The 16,575-nt window shown below is 34.2% G+C and overlaps 1 protein-coding gene across 28 annotated transcripts in view; it reads left to right on the plus strand.

Moving 5' to 3' along the window:
* Positions 1 to 16,575, plus strand: part of MLIP (muscular LMNA interacting protein) — a 212,256-nt gene that overhangs the window by 158,562 nt on the left and 37,119 nt on the right. For all 28 annotated transcript variants that reach the window (XM_081139663.1, XM_081139665.1, XM_081139650.1 and 25 more), the window contains one exon: positions 7,540 to 7,668. In XM_081139663.1, coding sequence (XP_080995789.1) covers positions 7,540 to 7,668 — 129 coding nt within the window. The remainder of the gene's footprint in view (positions 1 to 7,539; positions 7,669 to 16,575) is intronic.

The raw sequence follows: 16,575 nt of genomic DNA on the forward strand, positions 1-16,575 counted from the left end.
AATAACATAATGCAGATGAACAGTTTCCCACTTTAGATATGGAAATATTACCACAACTTTTTTAATATTTCAAATAATAATACCTGTATTTCTTGTGAGTAATGTAGAAAATCAAGAATATTTTTAATATCCTCATATATAATTATATTCAATAGAGTAAGAAATATAGATTTTAGATATTGAATGATTAAATATATATTTAGTTATATAAAAATATTTATTTTTGGGGTTTATATATATTATCACCAACATATATATGACAGTTCTTGGCTTAATAGTTTAAGAAACAATTTCAAAAAGGGGCAAATATACATAATGACTTCATGAAATGGGACATAGTAAAAACAAGTCATTCATTGTAAATATAATATATAAGCCCCTTTCTGCATAATAAAATAATTCTGTAAATTCTATGTTGTGTTCTCTAGGGGGAAAAACACAAAGCATTGCTTTGACTGACTTTAATGATAATATTTTTGCATTTACTTCAGATTTTTTCTCTAAAGAGTTCATGGAATTTCTTAACCAAGTTTTAAATTAAATTTTAATACCAAAATGCTCTTGAGATATAGGTAGGTTTGTAAAGGGATTATTATCAAGTAAGCTTATCATGTAAAAAAAGAACATCTCCAGCATTGATCTAATTATTCAGTTCAATCACTTTGACTTCATTTCATAACATTAACCCTGTATTTACATTACCTGGGAATAAAATAAGATTAGAAATAATTGCATGCAGGGATGTTATCTGACATTTGATTTTTAAGGTCTTATAATATTTTTAGTTTTAAGTCATATAATTTATGAATGAAATTATAATTTTTTCACTTTTATGAATGAATTTCCAATATTTACCATCATGAATTCTCTTCAGGGTTAAGTTCTGAATAATTTAAATAAATAAGAATGCTTTTGAAAAACAAAACTATATACATACACACACACACACACATATATATATATATGATGCCCTATGACAATATGACAGATAATTCTGGTAATACATACTGCTTTTTGTTTATATATGTGTATACTTGTATGTGTAGCACAGAAAAACAAAATTACTGGGAACATGTGATAGATTATAATTAAATTAAAAAAGTAAATGTATGCTTTATATAAAATAAGTAGTTAAAATTATTTGACTTCTATTTTAGGTGAGAAATGTAATAAACTGGTTGAAATGAAAATATGTGGTAGCAAAAACTTAATACAGAAGCCATTTTGCTTTTGAGGATTGGCTTTTTAAGGATATATCACTTTTTCACCACTTTTTTCTTTTGAACTTGGCTTACATACTTGCTTCTTTACATTGTCACTGTGCCAATTCAACATTGGAAGGAAAAAAAATATGACCTGAAACTTACTCCTAAAATATATTTTTATTCTTTACTCTGGTAGCAAATTATTTTGTAGTGAGCTCAGGGAGGATAGTTTGGGGGCCCTAATGAAACTCATTCATCAATCTGTGCCTCAGTTTTTCCTTTTGCTATTAAACAATATCACAGTACATCAAAACTGAAAAGGAACTTAGAGATGAAGGTATTGGGAATGCCCATCTATAAAATGGAGCTTGGTGTACCTGCTCTGTCACCCTGAGGGGTTACTGGAAGGCTCACCTAGCATAATGCGATGTTGCCAATGTTGCCTGTACATACGGAGGTGTTATTATTGTTCACAAAATGCCTAAAATATTATCTCTGAGAGAATATGATCGGTCATTTTTACAGATAAAAACAGGCTCAAAGTGTTTAAATAGATTATCTAAGATCGCAGTGTTAGTGATCATGCCTGTTCTGTGTGACTTTCAAAAGGAATTGTTACAGGTTTTAGATAATTCGAGGGGAATAAGAAAAGTTTGATGAAGAAGTGGGGAAACTGGGCCTCTATGAAAGTGTGACATTCATTGGACATCTGTGTCGAGCTGGCGTTTTAGCAAAGATGTGATCACTTACTGAAGAGAAGCCAGGGTGGGGTGCTTCCCAGGAGACCTGTGGATGGTGCTTCCCCTGGCGTGATAAAGGGAGCAAAGGAAAGGAGGGTGGAGGTTGACACTTCACATGCTTTCCCAATTCCTGAGCTGAGTCATCACAATACAGGGTGACCCCCCCCAAAATATACACCGACTGTGAATAATTATAAAGGCAGTGTTTATTAAACTACATTTCATTTTCAAAATCGATCTATCAGCTATTAAAGTGTATGTGCATTTTGGGGTACACCTATATGAGCAGAGGCTGGTGGTGTCTCTCCTGTGGATAGTAAAACAGGTTGGGGTCTACAAGATGGGGAAGCACCAGTCTTCCTTGGAGGTAGGTGGGAGAGTGTGGGTTAAGTGACCTTTGCCTTTTGCTTTTGAAATTTCATGCCAGTATAAAATGTTCATTGTTACCCATGATGGAAAACTGAATCTAGAGAGTACAAAACAGTAGATTTCAAAAATAAGCCACATGACCATATACAGGTAAAAGCAAATGCAGTTTCCCGGAACACTAAAGAGGGCTTAAACTTGCAGATACTTTGTTCCCGGTTCTGAATGCCAGCTGATGTGCCCTTCTTTAGTGGTGCATGACTCATCCTTCTGAGGGCTCTTGAGTCTCTGTTGTTCAGAAAATTCGGCCCTGAAAGCTTTTGTGTAGAACTGATGTCTTCTTCAAGCTTAAAGGCAGTTTGTCCTTGACCACTTTTTCCTTGACACAACACACTTAAATGCTACAGCATTTGTCTTCTACGCCTCCTCAGGTTTGAGTCATGCTATTGTATTTTCTCTAACCATTGAAATATTGCAGTCCAGCCAATCTGTGTTGTGTACATTCCACAGAATGTTTCTTGAGCCATGGGATATGGTTTATAATTACTGAACTGTTATGCATATTTATTTTTGTACAACCACCAGAGTAATTATAATTTTGGGGGGAAAACCACATCAAGTAGGTACTCTTATGAATAATCATTTTGTATTAACACTGTATTATAAATGTGAAAATAGAAAAAAGGAAACGTTTTTCCTTTCAAATTCCTTTTATGCTGTTATTTTTTCTGTACAAAGTTATGTCAAGCATATTATCTCATTAGATCCTCACAATCCCTTTTTGAGTCAGTATGGCAGGAATTGTTATTTTCATTATTCTGATGAAAAAAACCTGAAGTACATATGTCTGCAATGTCATGTCAACAGTCCATGGCTAATAGGTGGTACAAATTTTTGTGTGTCTTTTGTGGTTTTTTCCCCAATCTTAAAAACTGTAGTGTTTTGAAATTTGAGGTATTTCTTTGAGAGGGAAGAAAAGATTAAGAATTTGCTTTGAGCATATAATATTGTTTATTTAAACAATAATTAGAGCTAGTAAACATTTATTAATTGAGTAAATGAGCTATATAATTTAGAGAATGATGCTTTTGTCAATAGTCTTGACTGGTAGAAGGGTTTCGAGTTTCTATGAGCTTGTTGCCACAGAAACTCTTTTTTTTTTAATGTTCTTCCCCCCGCCCCCGTAATTGATTTTAGACAGAGAGAAAAGGAGAGGGAGGGAGAAACATTGATGTGAGAGAAACATTAATTGGTTGGCCCCTGCATGCCTTCTACCGGGGATTGAGCCCCGACATGGGCATGTGCCCTGAGCGGGATTTGAACTGGTAACCTTTTGGTGCACGAGACTACGCACAATTCACTGAGCCACACCGACCAGGGCACCACAGAAACTCTTAAAAAATAACTAAAAGAACTGGAGAATATAGACAAGACTGAAGCCAATGGTAACTATGCCACTTTCACAGACTCTTTGGATATATCAAATTGGTAGAATTCCTAGCTAGGCTCACAGAATTTTCTATTTTCTGTGTTTTATTACATTTTTGCTGTTTTATTACACATCTTATTTCATCAAAAGGATAAAAATAAGTCCTGAAAAACTGGGACTGTATTCTTCAATTCTTTTGTTCCCTCATCACAACTACCTCAGCGCTTACTACTGTAGTCAGAGGCAATAAAAAATATCAGTACTAGTTGAAGTTACTAATTTAAGAAAGATGTTGCTCTAAGAAGTCATTATTTTAAAATATTAGTAATGGATTTTTTAGGTCAGTACTGGCAGTTAATTTTCAACTTTGGTCTCTAGCCAGAGGCAGTACCAGCTTGTTGTCATAGAATTGTAAGTTCCACAGGGCAGAAACAATGTCTATTTTTGCGGTGCCCAAGTAACAGTGCTGAAGTATAAGTGTATATTTGATGAGTTATAAATACAAATGAACAGCAGACTCAGACCAGTGCCTCATAGGCCATTAAAACCTGCCTACAGGCCCTGGGGACTGACTCCACATACTCTATCTCTTAGACTTTTTCGCCCTCATGACTAACAATAGAGTTAGGTATGATCTCCTGAGTTCCACTTCACTTTTGAGTAGTCAAAAAAAGATGATAGCATTGTCATCTTTTGTTTTTGAGTTTTATTGCCTATTACCATAAGCAGACAGGGGGCAAAACCCCACTTATTTTTAGTGGAGAGGGTTACATTTTGTAAAGACCCTAAAGAAGTGTTCTCTGGCCTTGACTTCTTATATCCATCAGAGATGATAACTTCAGCCTTTTACTTTTATCATTGAGGGTGGAATCATTAGTGTACTTTCCTTCTTCTGGTCCTCTATTTGTAAAAGGAAGTGTGGATCTTCTATCCTGCAAAATTTCCCTATCCTGGGTTATGCTGTGTTCAAAAATTAAATTCAGGCAAAATAATGGGAGACCCCAAGCTGGCAACCAACACTTGTTGAGGCACTCATATTGGATTATAGCCAGTATACTGGGCTTCTGCATGTCAATTGATTTATCTGTTCTTCAAATATTTATTTAGTATCTTCTAAGTTTCAGACATGGTTCTATATGTTGGAAATACAAAAGTGAACAAAACAATGATCTCTGGCCTCACAGAGCTTACATTCTAGTGGAGAAAATAAACATGAACTGATGTCAGATTGTGATAAGTATTATGAAAAAACAATAAGATAGGTAAGAGGACCAGGTGGAGATTGAGACTCTGGAAAGAGAGAAAAGAGTTCTAGACAAAGCAAAGAGCAAATGCAAACTCCCCAAAGAGGGACTGTCACAGTGTGTGCTAGAGTAGAGTGAAGGGTTGGGAGGGAAGTGTGAACTATGTTGAAGGCAAACTATGCCTAGTCTTCTTTTGCCTAAAGTTGACCTCTATGTCTATGAAATACTGACTACTGAGTGACAACAAGTTAAGGTGAAGGGGAAAATTAAGACTAAAAAAGGTGATAAATATAATCTAAAATTCAGGGCAACCATATCAAAACCAAGTAAGCAAACTAGAATGAACAAAACTCTGAGGCCTCAGGCAGACCAAGCCTATGGCCAGAGTCCAAGAAGAGAGCAGGTGGAAAACCTGACTAAGTAGAAGAAATAAGCAGAGAATCATTATCAAGTTGTCAGACAACCATCAAATCCAGGAAACTCCTAGGAACTAAGGATCATAAAGGCTGCTAGAGAAGCAAAGATGAAGCATCAGCAACTGATTCTGATACTGAAAGTACTTGATATCCAACCAACCAGAAGAGTCCTTTTCTGGTCTCACCCTGGAAGAGGAAGATCCCAAGAGAGAAGATCTGAGTGAAAGGCTCCAGGCCAGGATAACCCAAAACATCTGCCTGCTAGAAATACAGGGACCATTGGTCATGTTTTCTGGTATAGAGGTTCTCTTAGCATATCAAGTGCTCCTGGTCAGATTTCTTCTCTTTGCTCTCGTGTTTCTGCGTACTGCCACCAAGATTAGCTCTTAAAGCTCCATGTTGGTTTTAGACCCTGGTAGGCCCTGAGTACGGGTGGTGTTGTATTGATTTCCTGCCTCATGAAGGAGCAGGAGAGGAGAAAGTACAGGAGTGGGAGCTGAAGGAAGGAGAAATGAAATAGGAAGTCAAGTGGAAAAGAGAGACAGGAAATCTGGACAATTTAGGATCATGACTCAGATATCAGGCATCTCCCTTATTACAGGTGGCTGTAGAAATCAGAAACTGTCTGGGCTGTGTTCTTGTTTTGAGTTTACTGAAGGGATATTGCTCTCATATGTACATTCAAATGTGTGGCTTCATGTATAATTGGATGTTACTTGTTCATTTTCCCCCTTGCAGAAAATTTGAGTTTCTGAAGCGGGAGATATTTCTCAGCCTGGAGAAGACAGAGACTTTTCTCAACCTATATTTCTCCAGTTGGCACATACAAAGGACAAATGAGAAAATATTGATTGAAAACAGTATTGCAGAGTGACATTTATTCAAGAATCAAAATATTTCAGGCAGTTTATAGAGCAGAGAGATAGATGTAGTCCCTTAAGGCTTAACTTGTGAGCATCAGCATTGACTGAGGAGAGCTAATTTACTGTTTTCCGAAAGGAAATGGGGTGGAGAAGAAGGATTACAGCAAAATGCTTAAGCAGAAAAAGAGTCACAACTTTTTATTGAATTCTTGTTTGGGATGGTTTTGCAAACTTATCAATCATTTTGTGACATTTTACAGTGTAACAAGATTTTGGTGGTTGGGAAACATCATTTTGAAATTGCCCCAAACTAGATTTCTCTCTCTCCCTCTTCCATCAAACTGACATTGGGTACAAGTTTATGAATCTTGAATGATTGGTCTATTAGCTAAAACTCTTTAATGGCAAACTACAGAAGTAAACGTGACTTTGAAAAAAAAAAAGTGTAAAAGAAAATTCTTAGGGAGCCTCAGGACAAGAAATGCAGCTGGGCCCTAGGAATGTTTTGGAATTCATCTGGAAGGCCCTCAAAGTCTCTGCTCTCTCGGCTGCCTCTTCATGCACTTTGCTTTATCTTTCTTGATCTCATCAGATCTGTTTTATGACAGATTAAGGCTTTCCCATGGCTTCCAAATTGACATAATATAATTTCAATCTTCCAAAGTGACCACATAGCAGTTTAAATACCTATTCCATATTCTTGGGAAAGAAAATCTGTTTGCTGCCCACTTCCCACCCATTTAGGTCAGAAGGCCATTCCTGGATTCATCATACATAATCTGAGTGTGGTTTCTGGAGGCCTAGCTCTATAAATTTGGGGACATGAAGGGGGCACAGTTTCCAGTAAAGTTGTTATGGGATTGGTGAATGTGCCAAATTCATCTATCCTACCATGCCCAGAATGAGGATGCTGTCTGGCACCTAGGAAGCTCTCAATAAAAATTTGTCACGTGAAATGGTTATTGACTGGATGCATTGGCAAAGAAATACAAGAACATGTTTAGTTAGAGAAACGAAAAAGATTTTGCATTTTGAACATCATGATAGCGAATCTTTATGAGTTGATTGCTGTAACAGTTAACTGAAAGTTTAAGTTACATTAGTTAAAATCATTTGAGTTCTAGGCTGTTTTTCTGTATTTGAAAAATTGTCTTAAAATTTCAAAAATTATAAATTTTGTGAAAACATTTGAATGGCTTAATAATAAACATATTTATTTATTTTAATTCTGTTTATTTTTCTATTTCTTAAAAAAAATTATTTGATATTCCTGAAGACTAAACCTGGAGTAATTCGCCCAGCACCTATAAAATCCAAAATATTACTGAAAAAAGAAGAGGAAGTCTATGAACCCAACCCTTTCAGTAAATATCTGAAAGATAACAGTGACTTCTTTTCTGAGCAGGTAAGTAAATGTATAAGAAAATCTTTGATATTTCGATAAGGCTATATATAATATATAGTTCTATGAATATAGTATGTGCAAGAAATTGTTCATTTAATGGAGTATTTTAGTAATAAAATAGGTCAATTTTTTCATGATAAAAATAAATTCTTATATATTTCCAAAGTGATATTTTGAAGTATTTTAATGTTTTTCTAAAAATTTTCTGCATACTGCCGATATTATTCTGGGGATTAAAGCATTACTCTCTATAAAGACATCACAATGTCACTAGTTGGATGTATCATATAGGTGTTGTATTCTTATTTCTAAAATTTTGTTTTCTTTTGAAGAAATGTAATGTTTTAGATTTGGTTTATTAGTACACTTGGCAAAAGATCTATTGTTCTGATTAATATTAACATAGAGATAATGTGATGCCCTAGATTGAGCAACATAGTTAGAAGATAGGTTCTCAAGTTATTTAAGACTTCCTTGTTCATTTGGTTTATGTGTAAAAAAGATTTACTACCTTTCTTTAATATATCCTATATGTTGGAGGAGGTCTAATGGAAGGTTGTCAGTGGTGCTTTATTAGATACTTGGGGAAAAGATAAAAATACACATTTATACAATATAAGCCTTCATAAATTATTTCAAAGAAAAACTCTATATGTTTATTTGTCTTATTATAATGCAATGAACAGGCATGGGGTATATATTTTATATCTTAAACATTACATGAATAAGCAATGTAAGCAATCCAAAAATTTGGAAACAACTAAGAGAGGTAAGATCATGACATCTGGTAATCTGTATTAAAAAATAGTCTTATAAAAGGAATATAAGGTGATATACTCTTTTTAAGTTTTAGTTTGAAACTGATAACTATCTTCTTGAAAATATAAATGACATCTATACTTATGAAGCATAAGGAATATCTTATCTGCCACATATGAGCTTTATAACCCTGAGCAAGTTGTTCCCTCTGTCTCGGCTGTATAAAATGAGGCATTTGGGTCAGGTACTTTAAAAGGGTCCTTCAAATTCTAAAATTTGGGTTACTTAAAATTCTAAGATGAACTCTGACTGGATCTGAAGTCCATATATAGCCTTGAAAAAATTCATTATAAATACTTTCTTTTGATTACAGTTTTTATTTATAAAGCAGGGATGAAAATATTTTCTGTTTATTTGTACACACTTGTAAAGACTGACATGATTTTGATAAATTAAAAATTTTTAGAAAGTGCTGATAATATTGAAAATGATAATTATAGGAAATTATTTGCATTTAATGGAATATAATATATTCCTCAAATTAAATTAAATACAGGGTTGATTTAACTAACTCCACACATAACAAAAATGAAAATTCCTGTTAAGAAAGCATATTTTCATTATCAACAAAACACATTAAATATCTATTTCTTGTATGACACTAACATTTTAGAGGTTTAATGTAACATTTTAGATAGTATAAGATCATGATAAAACTTTATAAGAGTAATCTATTCTTATGTGACAAAAATGCCAATAGTTCGTGATTTTCACACATGATCCATGTAACTTACATTCTTTAAGATATGATCTAATTCTGTAATACAATAACTTTTTCCTATTGTGTTATAATTTCCAATTTATGCATTTTACTTTAAACAAGATTCTTTGTAGAATTTCAAATTAATCTACCAATAATTTATCACAATTTGCTCTCCTCTAAAATGATAAATTTCATTTTCAAGTGCAGAAAATTCTTGTCATTAAAAGGAGTTGCCATTTCTTTGCTTTGCTTTTCTGACTATATAGCAAGTTTAAAGCTTTGTTTATGTACAACATAACCTATGTATTTTCACATAATTTGTTGAAAATTTAAGTTATTTTGCAAAAATTAAGGTCCTGAAGACATAATCTTATTTATTTTTCTTTCAACCAATTTATTCTTTTGTGTATCCCAGTTTCTGTGTGGAACATGGCAAGTGATAGGAGTCTGCAGACTGTTGGAATTGAAAGAACTCCAGCATACTACTTAAAAGTGCATTCCAAACATTCCCTGACCTTATTCATTGACCTTGCATGAGAGGGGAAACAATGGTAGAACCTTGGGGTCACTGCACAGTGAGAAACTCCATATACTATCGACCTGCCTCTTCATATTGAGCTCCAACTCCCATCTCATTGGAACCAGAATCTACAGTGGAGGCAGATACTAACGACAGCTCACAAGTGTAGATGCTTAGGTCTACTTGAAAAGTAAATTGAGTAATAACAACTTACACTGTCAGCATTGCTGCTTCATCAGAACGCTTCAATAGAAGAGAGTGAGCTCAAATTCAGTCCTCGTTACTATTGTGCTCTCTTCTGCCGCCACAGAGTAAATGGAACGGTTCCAAAGTCAGTTGCTGTCACCCACCCATGTAATGGAAAATTCTTTAGCCAGAATGTTGGGCCAAATTGAAGCAGCTCGCATTCACTAATCTGCCTTGTACTGGGGACAGTTCCATATGACAGATGTTGAATGAGATTGTTAAGTCAATAAATGTCCCCTAGCAGCTTCACTGCCATAAAACATGATTTCAAAACTCTCTGTTGCAAAACATCAGACACTAAAGATGATGAGAGCAGACGGAAATGTATTTACTGTAGCTTAAGAAGGTGCAACTGGGCAGCCTTTTGAACTGATAATGAACTGAAAATTTGCGTCGAGACGTCCTCTGAAAGCTGGAAACCACATGCAGGATAAAGTAATTGAGGCTTATTAATTAACAGCTTTTACATCAAAATGGCATAGGCTAGGAAGCTTCTTTTCTTTCTGAATTAGATGGGTTTTTTGATAAAACCTCTTCATAATGAAATTTATGCTTCTCTGAAATTACCTTTGAATCCATCATTGTATCATTTTGTGGTCCTATTGAGTTATTACAAAATGTCCCCATTCTCCACATATGGATTTAAAACTATGAAGTGCTTTGAAGCATAGTTCTATTGATAATACGATCAATTCACTGATTAAAATGAAGATGCTAAACGGACAAGTGGCTTTTAATTTGACTACTTGTGAGTTTGCAAAATATATTGATTGCTTTCCGGTCACATAATGTATCTAATTAGATAAAGGTTGATTTCTTCCCTGAAGATACTTAATATAAAAAGTAGTTGCTAACCTCAGTTATGTAAAATATTCTCTCTCATTCTTTATAAATTAGTAATTCAACCCATGATATTAGGTATGTCATTTCCTTCTTAAAGCCCTAGAGTAATGTATAAAAAAGGTTTGGGGTAGAATTAAAGGGGGAATTTTGTTGTTTAATGTGATTTTTTTCCCCCAGAACTGTTTTCTTTTCTTAAAAAATGGAATTAATGCTTCCCAAAACGTACGCCTCTTAAATTTTATTTTCCTTTGAACTTGCTTCTCAATAGGGAAGATAACATATTGATATGCGAAAATGATCATTTAGCAAATTTCCTCCACACCACTTCAGAGAGAACATAAAAGGATAATTATAGGGAATTTTCTTTTTTCTTTTTTTAAAAAATTCTATCTTTTTTTTCTGATTTTTCTTAGCCATACAACTTGCTTCTCTTTTTTCCAAACTTTCTGTGCTTGACATTAAACTTTGATGATTACGTGGGTGATTTTCAGATTTCTAATGATTCATCAAGTTTTATTTCTAGTGTGACCTTCAATTTTACTTCTTTATGTCACCCGTGTGTTAATGTTACAAGGCAAATACTCACCTCTTTCATAAGGTGAAACTGACAGGATTGCCCTTTAATCTGAATGACTTCTGGCTCTGCCACAAATTGCTACTTTTTCAACATTTGTTTCTCAATCAAGGTGACTCATTGTCTTTTGTCATGAAATAATCTTTTATTAAGAAATATTTTTCAGATTAAAATGTTTGATTTTTTTAGGTCTAGAAGTGATTAGATTGTTTGTTGAATTGTTTTAAGAGATAAAGAACTGAAATTCCTTGTAGTGTTACATTTCTTTTGGAAGGGTTAAGCTCAGAGGTTGGGCTTCTCCAACTTTTACCATGCCAATTTTGTTTATACAAGTAATGAAATCCTTGTGAGTTTTTCTTTTCTTTTGCCATCCTCCCTCCCTCCCTCCCTCCCCCTCCCTTCCTCCATATGTAGTAGGTAATAGATAATTTACCATAAACAACTAGAGTACTATATGTAATAGATACTTTATCATTAATATAATAAGCCACTTTCTTAGTTTTATATATATATATAATATATATATATATATATATATATATTATATATATATATATTTCTAAAAATTGTCCTATAGAGACAGTATTTGCTTTTTCCTCCAGGATATAATCAGATAGGATCACCTCTTGAAACTTAGGATTTTCTCTTTCCCTTTATTAGGCTTTAGCTCTCTTTTGACCTTGTGTATGCATCAAGGTTGGAAGACTGGAACTAAAGAATTGTAATTTTCTGTTGGAGTGTCTACATTGCTAAGGGAGACTACTTCTCTGTCTCCCTTCCCTTGCCTTATGTAGGTTTAAGAATCTTAAAGAGATTTTTACTTGCTTTAAAATGAACAAACACAAAAAGACCTATTTGACACTTCTATCATAATAGATAGAATTATTCAATATTTCTAGTAATTAAGCAACTGAATTATAATAATTGGTGTATCTCTGAATCATTAGTTGCTTAACAAATCCTTGGTGACTCTGTGGTGTTTGACTAGACCCCAATCTATTGGGAAACAATGACAATCTGAAAAGTTTATGTATATGTGCTCTTCTACCTTTTCTTAACTCATGATGTCATCATATATCTTTATTTAAGAGAGATGGTCATTGCCATATTTTGAATTTATGATGGAAAGTATACTCCAGCTTTAAAATAAGGCCTTGTTAAAATAAGGCCTTTAATTCTTGTTAGAATTAAAACCTCTATGGTAGTTTTATCTGAAAAATATGAAACAATAGTTAGAATGTCCATAGAGATAAGGTACCTGTGTAAAAATAATTTAAAATAATATTTAAAGTAAATGTTATTGAGAGATTAGAAAGTTAGCTTTATTTCTTTACAAGAAAAATATATGCATTCTTATGTTTTACTTCACAGGAGTCTCTATCCCAAAACTTCACCTTGAACCTTGAGTCAAGGTCAGCCTGTGAATAGAACTGTAGCTGGTAACAATCACATGCCTTTGGCATGATTTTGTATTATGGTATGTAAGACAATTTGGGTAAAACTAGTGCCCCTCTCCCAGGACACTCTCTACAATTTTTGGAATTAAAACTGTATAGTGAGGGAGGGAGGAAATGATCTGAAGGATAGTAGGCAATGCAGAGTGAAGGACTTGTCATTTTATTTTCTCTACTGCACACTTTCTTTAACTCATGAGTGGAATCAAGGTAGAATGCATAGAGGAGTATACAGTAAAAGTTGGATGTATTATTTGAATATATGTGCTATGATTGATGTGTTTGAAACACACATTATAATCTCTAATCATTGGAGAGGTTGTTAAATATTTTAAAGTGTGAGTGAAATTAGACAAACTGATGATGACAGATATAAAGGTCACAGCTAGGTATATAAGTTTGAAGATGAGTTATGTGAAGAGAATTGGGAACTTCTCTTTCTCTCTCTGATCCAAGATAAAATAACCTAAAGTAGGATTTTTAGGCTGAGAAAATAAATCCAATTGAGAAGAGCAACCAAAAAATGCATAGGAGGCAGAGAACTAAAACTGGTAAATAAACTCTGCATTTCCTTAAAACAAAGACAGCTTGAGAAATCCAGCCTATAGAAAAATGAATTCAGGCCAGGGAAGTCAGTCATTTAAAATAAATACTATATGTGAAAAGGAAAACAAGATTAAAGAATGTATTTTTATTTTATTTCATTTCAAAGGCTACATGGAAAGGAGGCTGTGTAGCTAATCTGTGAATTCAAAATCAGTGATTCCTTAGGGACAGGAGAGCTATAGGTTTTTAGAGTGTTTCAAAATAATGTTCTAATCTCCAAATATGGGCATCCTAAGTGAAATTTAATCTATTGTAGGCCAGCCATCCAAATATCAGTTTGTCTTCTGGACCTTTAGGTCTTTAACATTTTTAAAAATCTTACTTTCCCTTATAAATAGAAAACTACATCTGGTAAGAAAATAAACAACTTACCAGGAATTGGATTGCCAGTTATCTTTATCTTGTAGAGTTGAGAAGCTTAGCAAATTTACCTGCTCAAATAAAAGCAAGTATATATGATACTTACTCCATTGGGTAAGTTCAGAAAAAGAGAAGTGTTTTTCTCAGTCTTTGGCTAAACGGTTTCCAGGAACAATTAGGTTCTCATGAATTGTATTTGGTCAAAGGACTGACCCTTTTTCAAGGAATGGTAGGGTTAAGCTTGTTTCACCTTCCCATTTTAGAGCCTGCATTCAGGCAGGATCTAATGACCTTATTGATTTTGATGTATAATTGAACCAAAGGGAAACTAGGGCAGCTTGGTTTTTCATAAAGAGCTCTGCACCGTGGGTTCTAGTTGAGATTGTGTGGTCAACCAGCTCTACTCAGTGCATTTGTGAAACCTGAACTTACTGATTAAATGAGGGGATTGGACCTAGACCAGAGGGTCTCAACAAGGGTGACTTTGCCCTAGATGTTATGGTTGCCATGACGGGACTGGAAAGGAAGGTACTACTGGTATCTGTGGGTAAGAGGCCAGGGAGGTTGCCAAATATCCTGCAATGCACAGGACAGCATCTCCTTCCCCCATGAAACTTGTCCTGCCCAAAATGTAATAGAGAAAGCCCCCTGGACTACACCATCTCCTGGAGCCTTTCAGCTCCAAGAATACTGTGACAAATGAAGCTCAATACTGTCCCTGCCAGGGACATTTTAGTTCCAGCAGCACTGATTAGGTGTCTTCTTTTTCTGTTTTAACTAAGAGTTTTTCCCTGTTTGATTTACACAGAGGAAGAAAGGAAGCCTCCATTTATAGACTTTCCCATATTCCATGCAGCCTCTCCTCATAATGATAGCCCTGTTTGATAGGGGACATACATTTTTACTGGCTCTGAATAATTCTGCAAAATTGTAGCTTTTCCATCTTTCAAATTTTCTCCCTTCTTACTCTATTTCCTCAATTGTTAGGTGTCAGGGCAGTCAACTAAAAGAAAAAAAAAGTCGGGCAGTCTGTACAAGAACTCTTAACATGCCTGGTGTTGGATGAAGTCACTCCTGATACTGGACTTTATCACACACCTGCAAAAGGAGGGCATTGTACAAGTACTTTCGAAGGTGACTTCTTTTCCTGAAATTCTTTTCCTGAAATGTTTTAAATACTATTGAAATCCTCCTGATAATTTACACCCTTGGATGATCCCTGCCCCCAAAAAAAGAAGAAAAGAAAAAATTACAAGGATTCCTTAAGACATAAATCTGTAGAGATGGAAAGTCTTAATCTACTGTTTAAGTCAAAATCATGACAAACAGTACCCATCCCCATGCAGTTTACTATGATTTTCTTTTTTCGACTGAGCAGTTTGGGGTAGTGACTCTTCTTTTATTTTGGCTTTTTTCTTTCTTTAAAAATCATATCCTATTTACTTCCTCTTTGTAGAGTATTGAGAAATCATCAATATAATATATACCATGATTTCCCTTTGAATTATTTTGCTTTACTTTTTCTTAAACTAAAACTGTGGGAGGAGAGATCATTTCTTCTCAAAATTAGATTGCATATATGTGTGTGTTTCTACATAAAATACACATATTTAATAGACTCTTTAAGGGTCTTGATATTTGCTACTTAAATTACTTTGTCTTTTTTTTTTTTTTTTGCATTGACAAATTTGACAACTATTTTTGTTGCAAATATCCTCAATAGGAAGGCTAAGTAGTCAACGTAAAATTTTAAACAAAAGTACTTTTAATATGGGAGTGAAGATTCCTTGCAAGTCTTGACTGCTTTTGGATTTCTTGTTTCTGCATTCTTTAAGTGCACAGACACCATACTTCGATTGATTTGTTTCATAATCACAAAAGACTTCAGGGTAATCCTTATAATAAACTTTGGGGATAATTTTTGCTTTTCTGTGTCTCTCTGGGAGCTGATGTTAGACTGGGTGACAGGCTCTGTATAAGAAACATAATTTAGTTGCAGAACATCAACCCTTTCATTTATATTCCTTGTTAAGACAATAATAGATTCAGTGAAACAAAACTCCAGGATACTGAAAACTGTATGATCATTTTTCTTTAAAGTTGTAACACTTCATTAACATGAATAATATGGATGCTGCATTAAATGCACCCAAATATATAAATCTTGTAACATGAAGAAGTTTGTAATGATATAACATAAAACCTAGCTGTACATACACAACCTGCTGAATTCAAAATAGCATAAAGGCGTTTTTACAAAAAATGTTTAAAGACATCATGTTTTTAGGATCAATAAAGTAGAAATTAGCCCATATTTGTGTGCAGGGTATCTTAGCTTTAAAATGTTACCCCAAAATAATAAAACCATGGTCTATCTCTAGCTGTCCTAAAAAGACAGAGGAGTTGCTGGAGTAAGTAGTGAAGAGCATACAAGTCAAGAAGAGCAGAATGGTTTCATTTTTATGTTTGAATAAAGAAGATCCTATCTCCTCACAGTATGTCAGAGACCTACAGGTATCAGTCAAGTAACAAGTTTTTAAAGAAACTAATTATACTTGGACATTTTCTACTATTTTATAAAATAGAATAGTTCTTATGATCAAAGAACTATTATGTCTTACTGTTTTAAAATCCAGCCAGTTTTCCAAATCTCCTTTCACTCTTAAAATGACCTCTCTTAGGGATATTTTTCCTCCCTAGATATACCTAGCATCCATTCGGGGTCCCATAGCAGGCTAGACATTGGGAAATGTGAATCGTGTCACTTCATCCAGTTTTACTT

The sequence above is a fragment of the Miniopterus schreibersii genome, assembly GCF_964146895.1.
Source record: "Miniopterus schreibersii genome assembly, chromosome: 6".
NCBI lineage: Eukaryota > Metazoa > Chordata > Mammalia > Chiroptera > Miniopteridae > Miniopterus > Miniopterus schreibersii.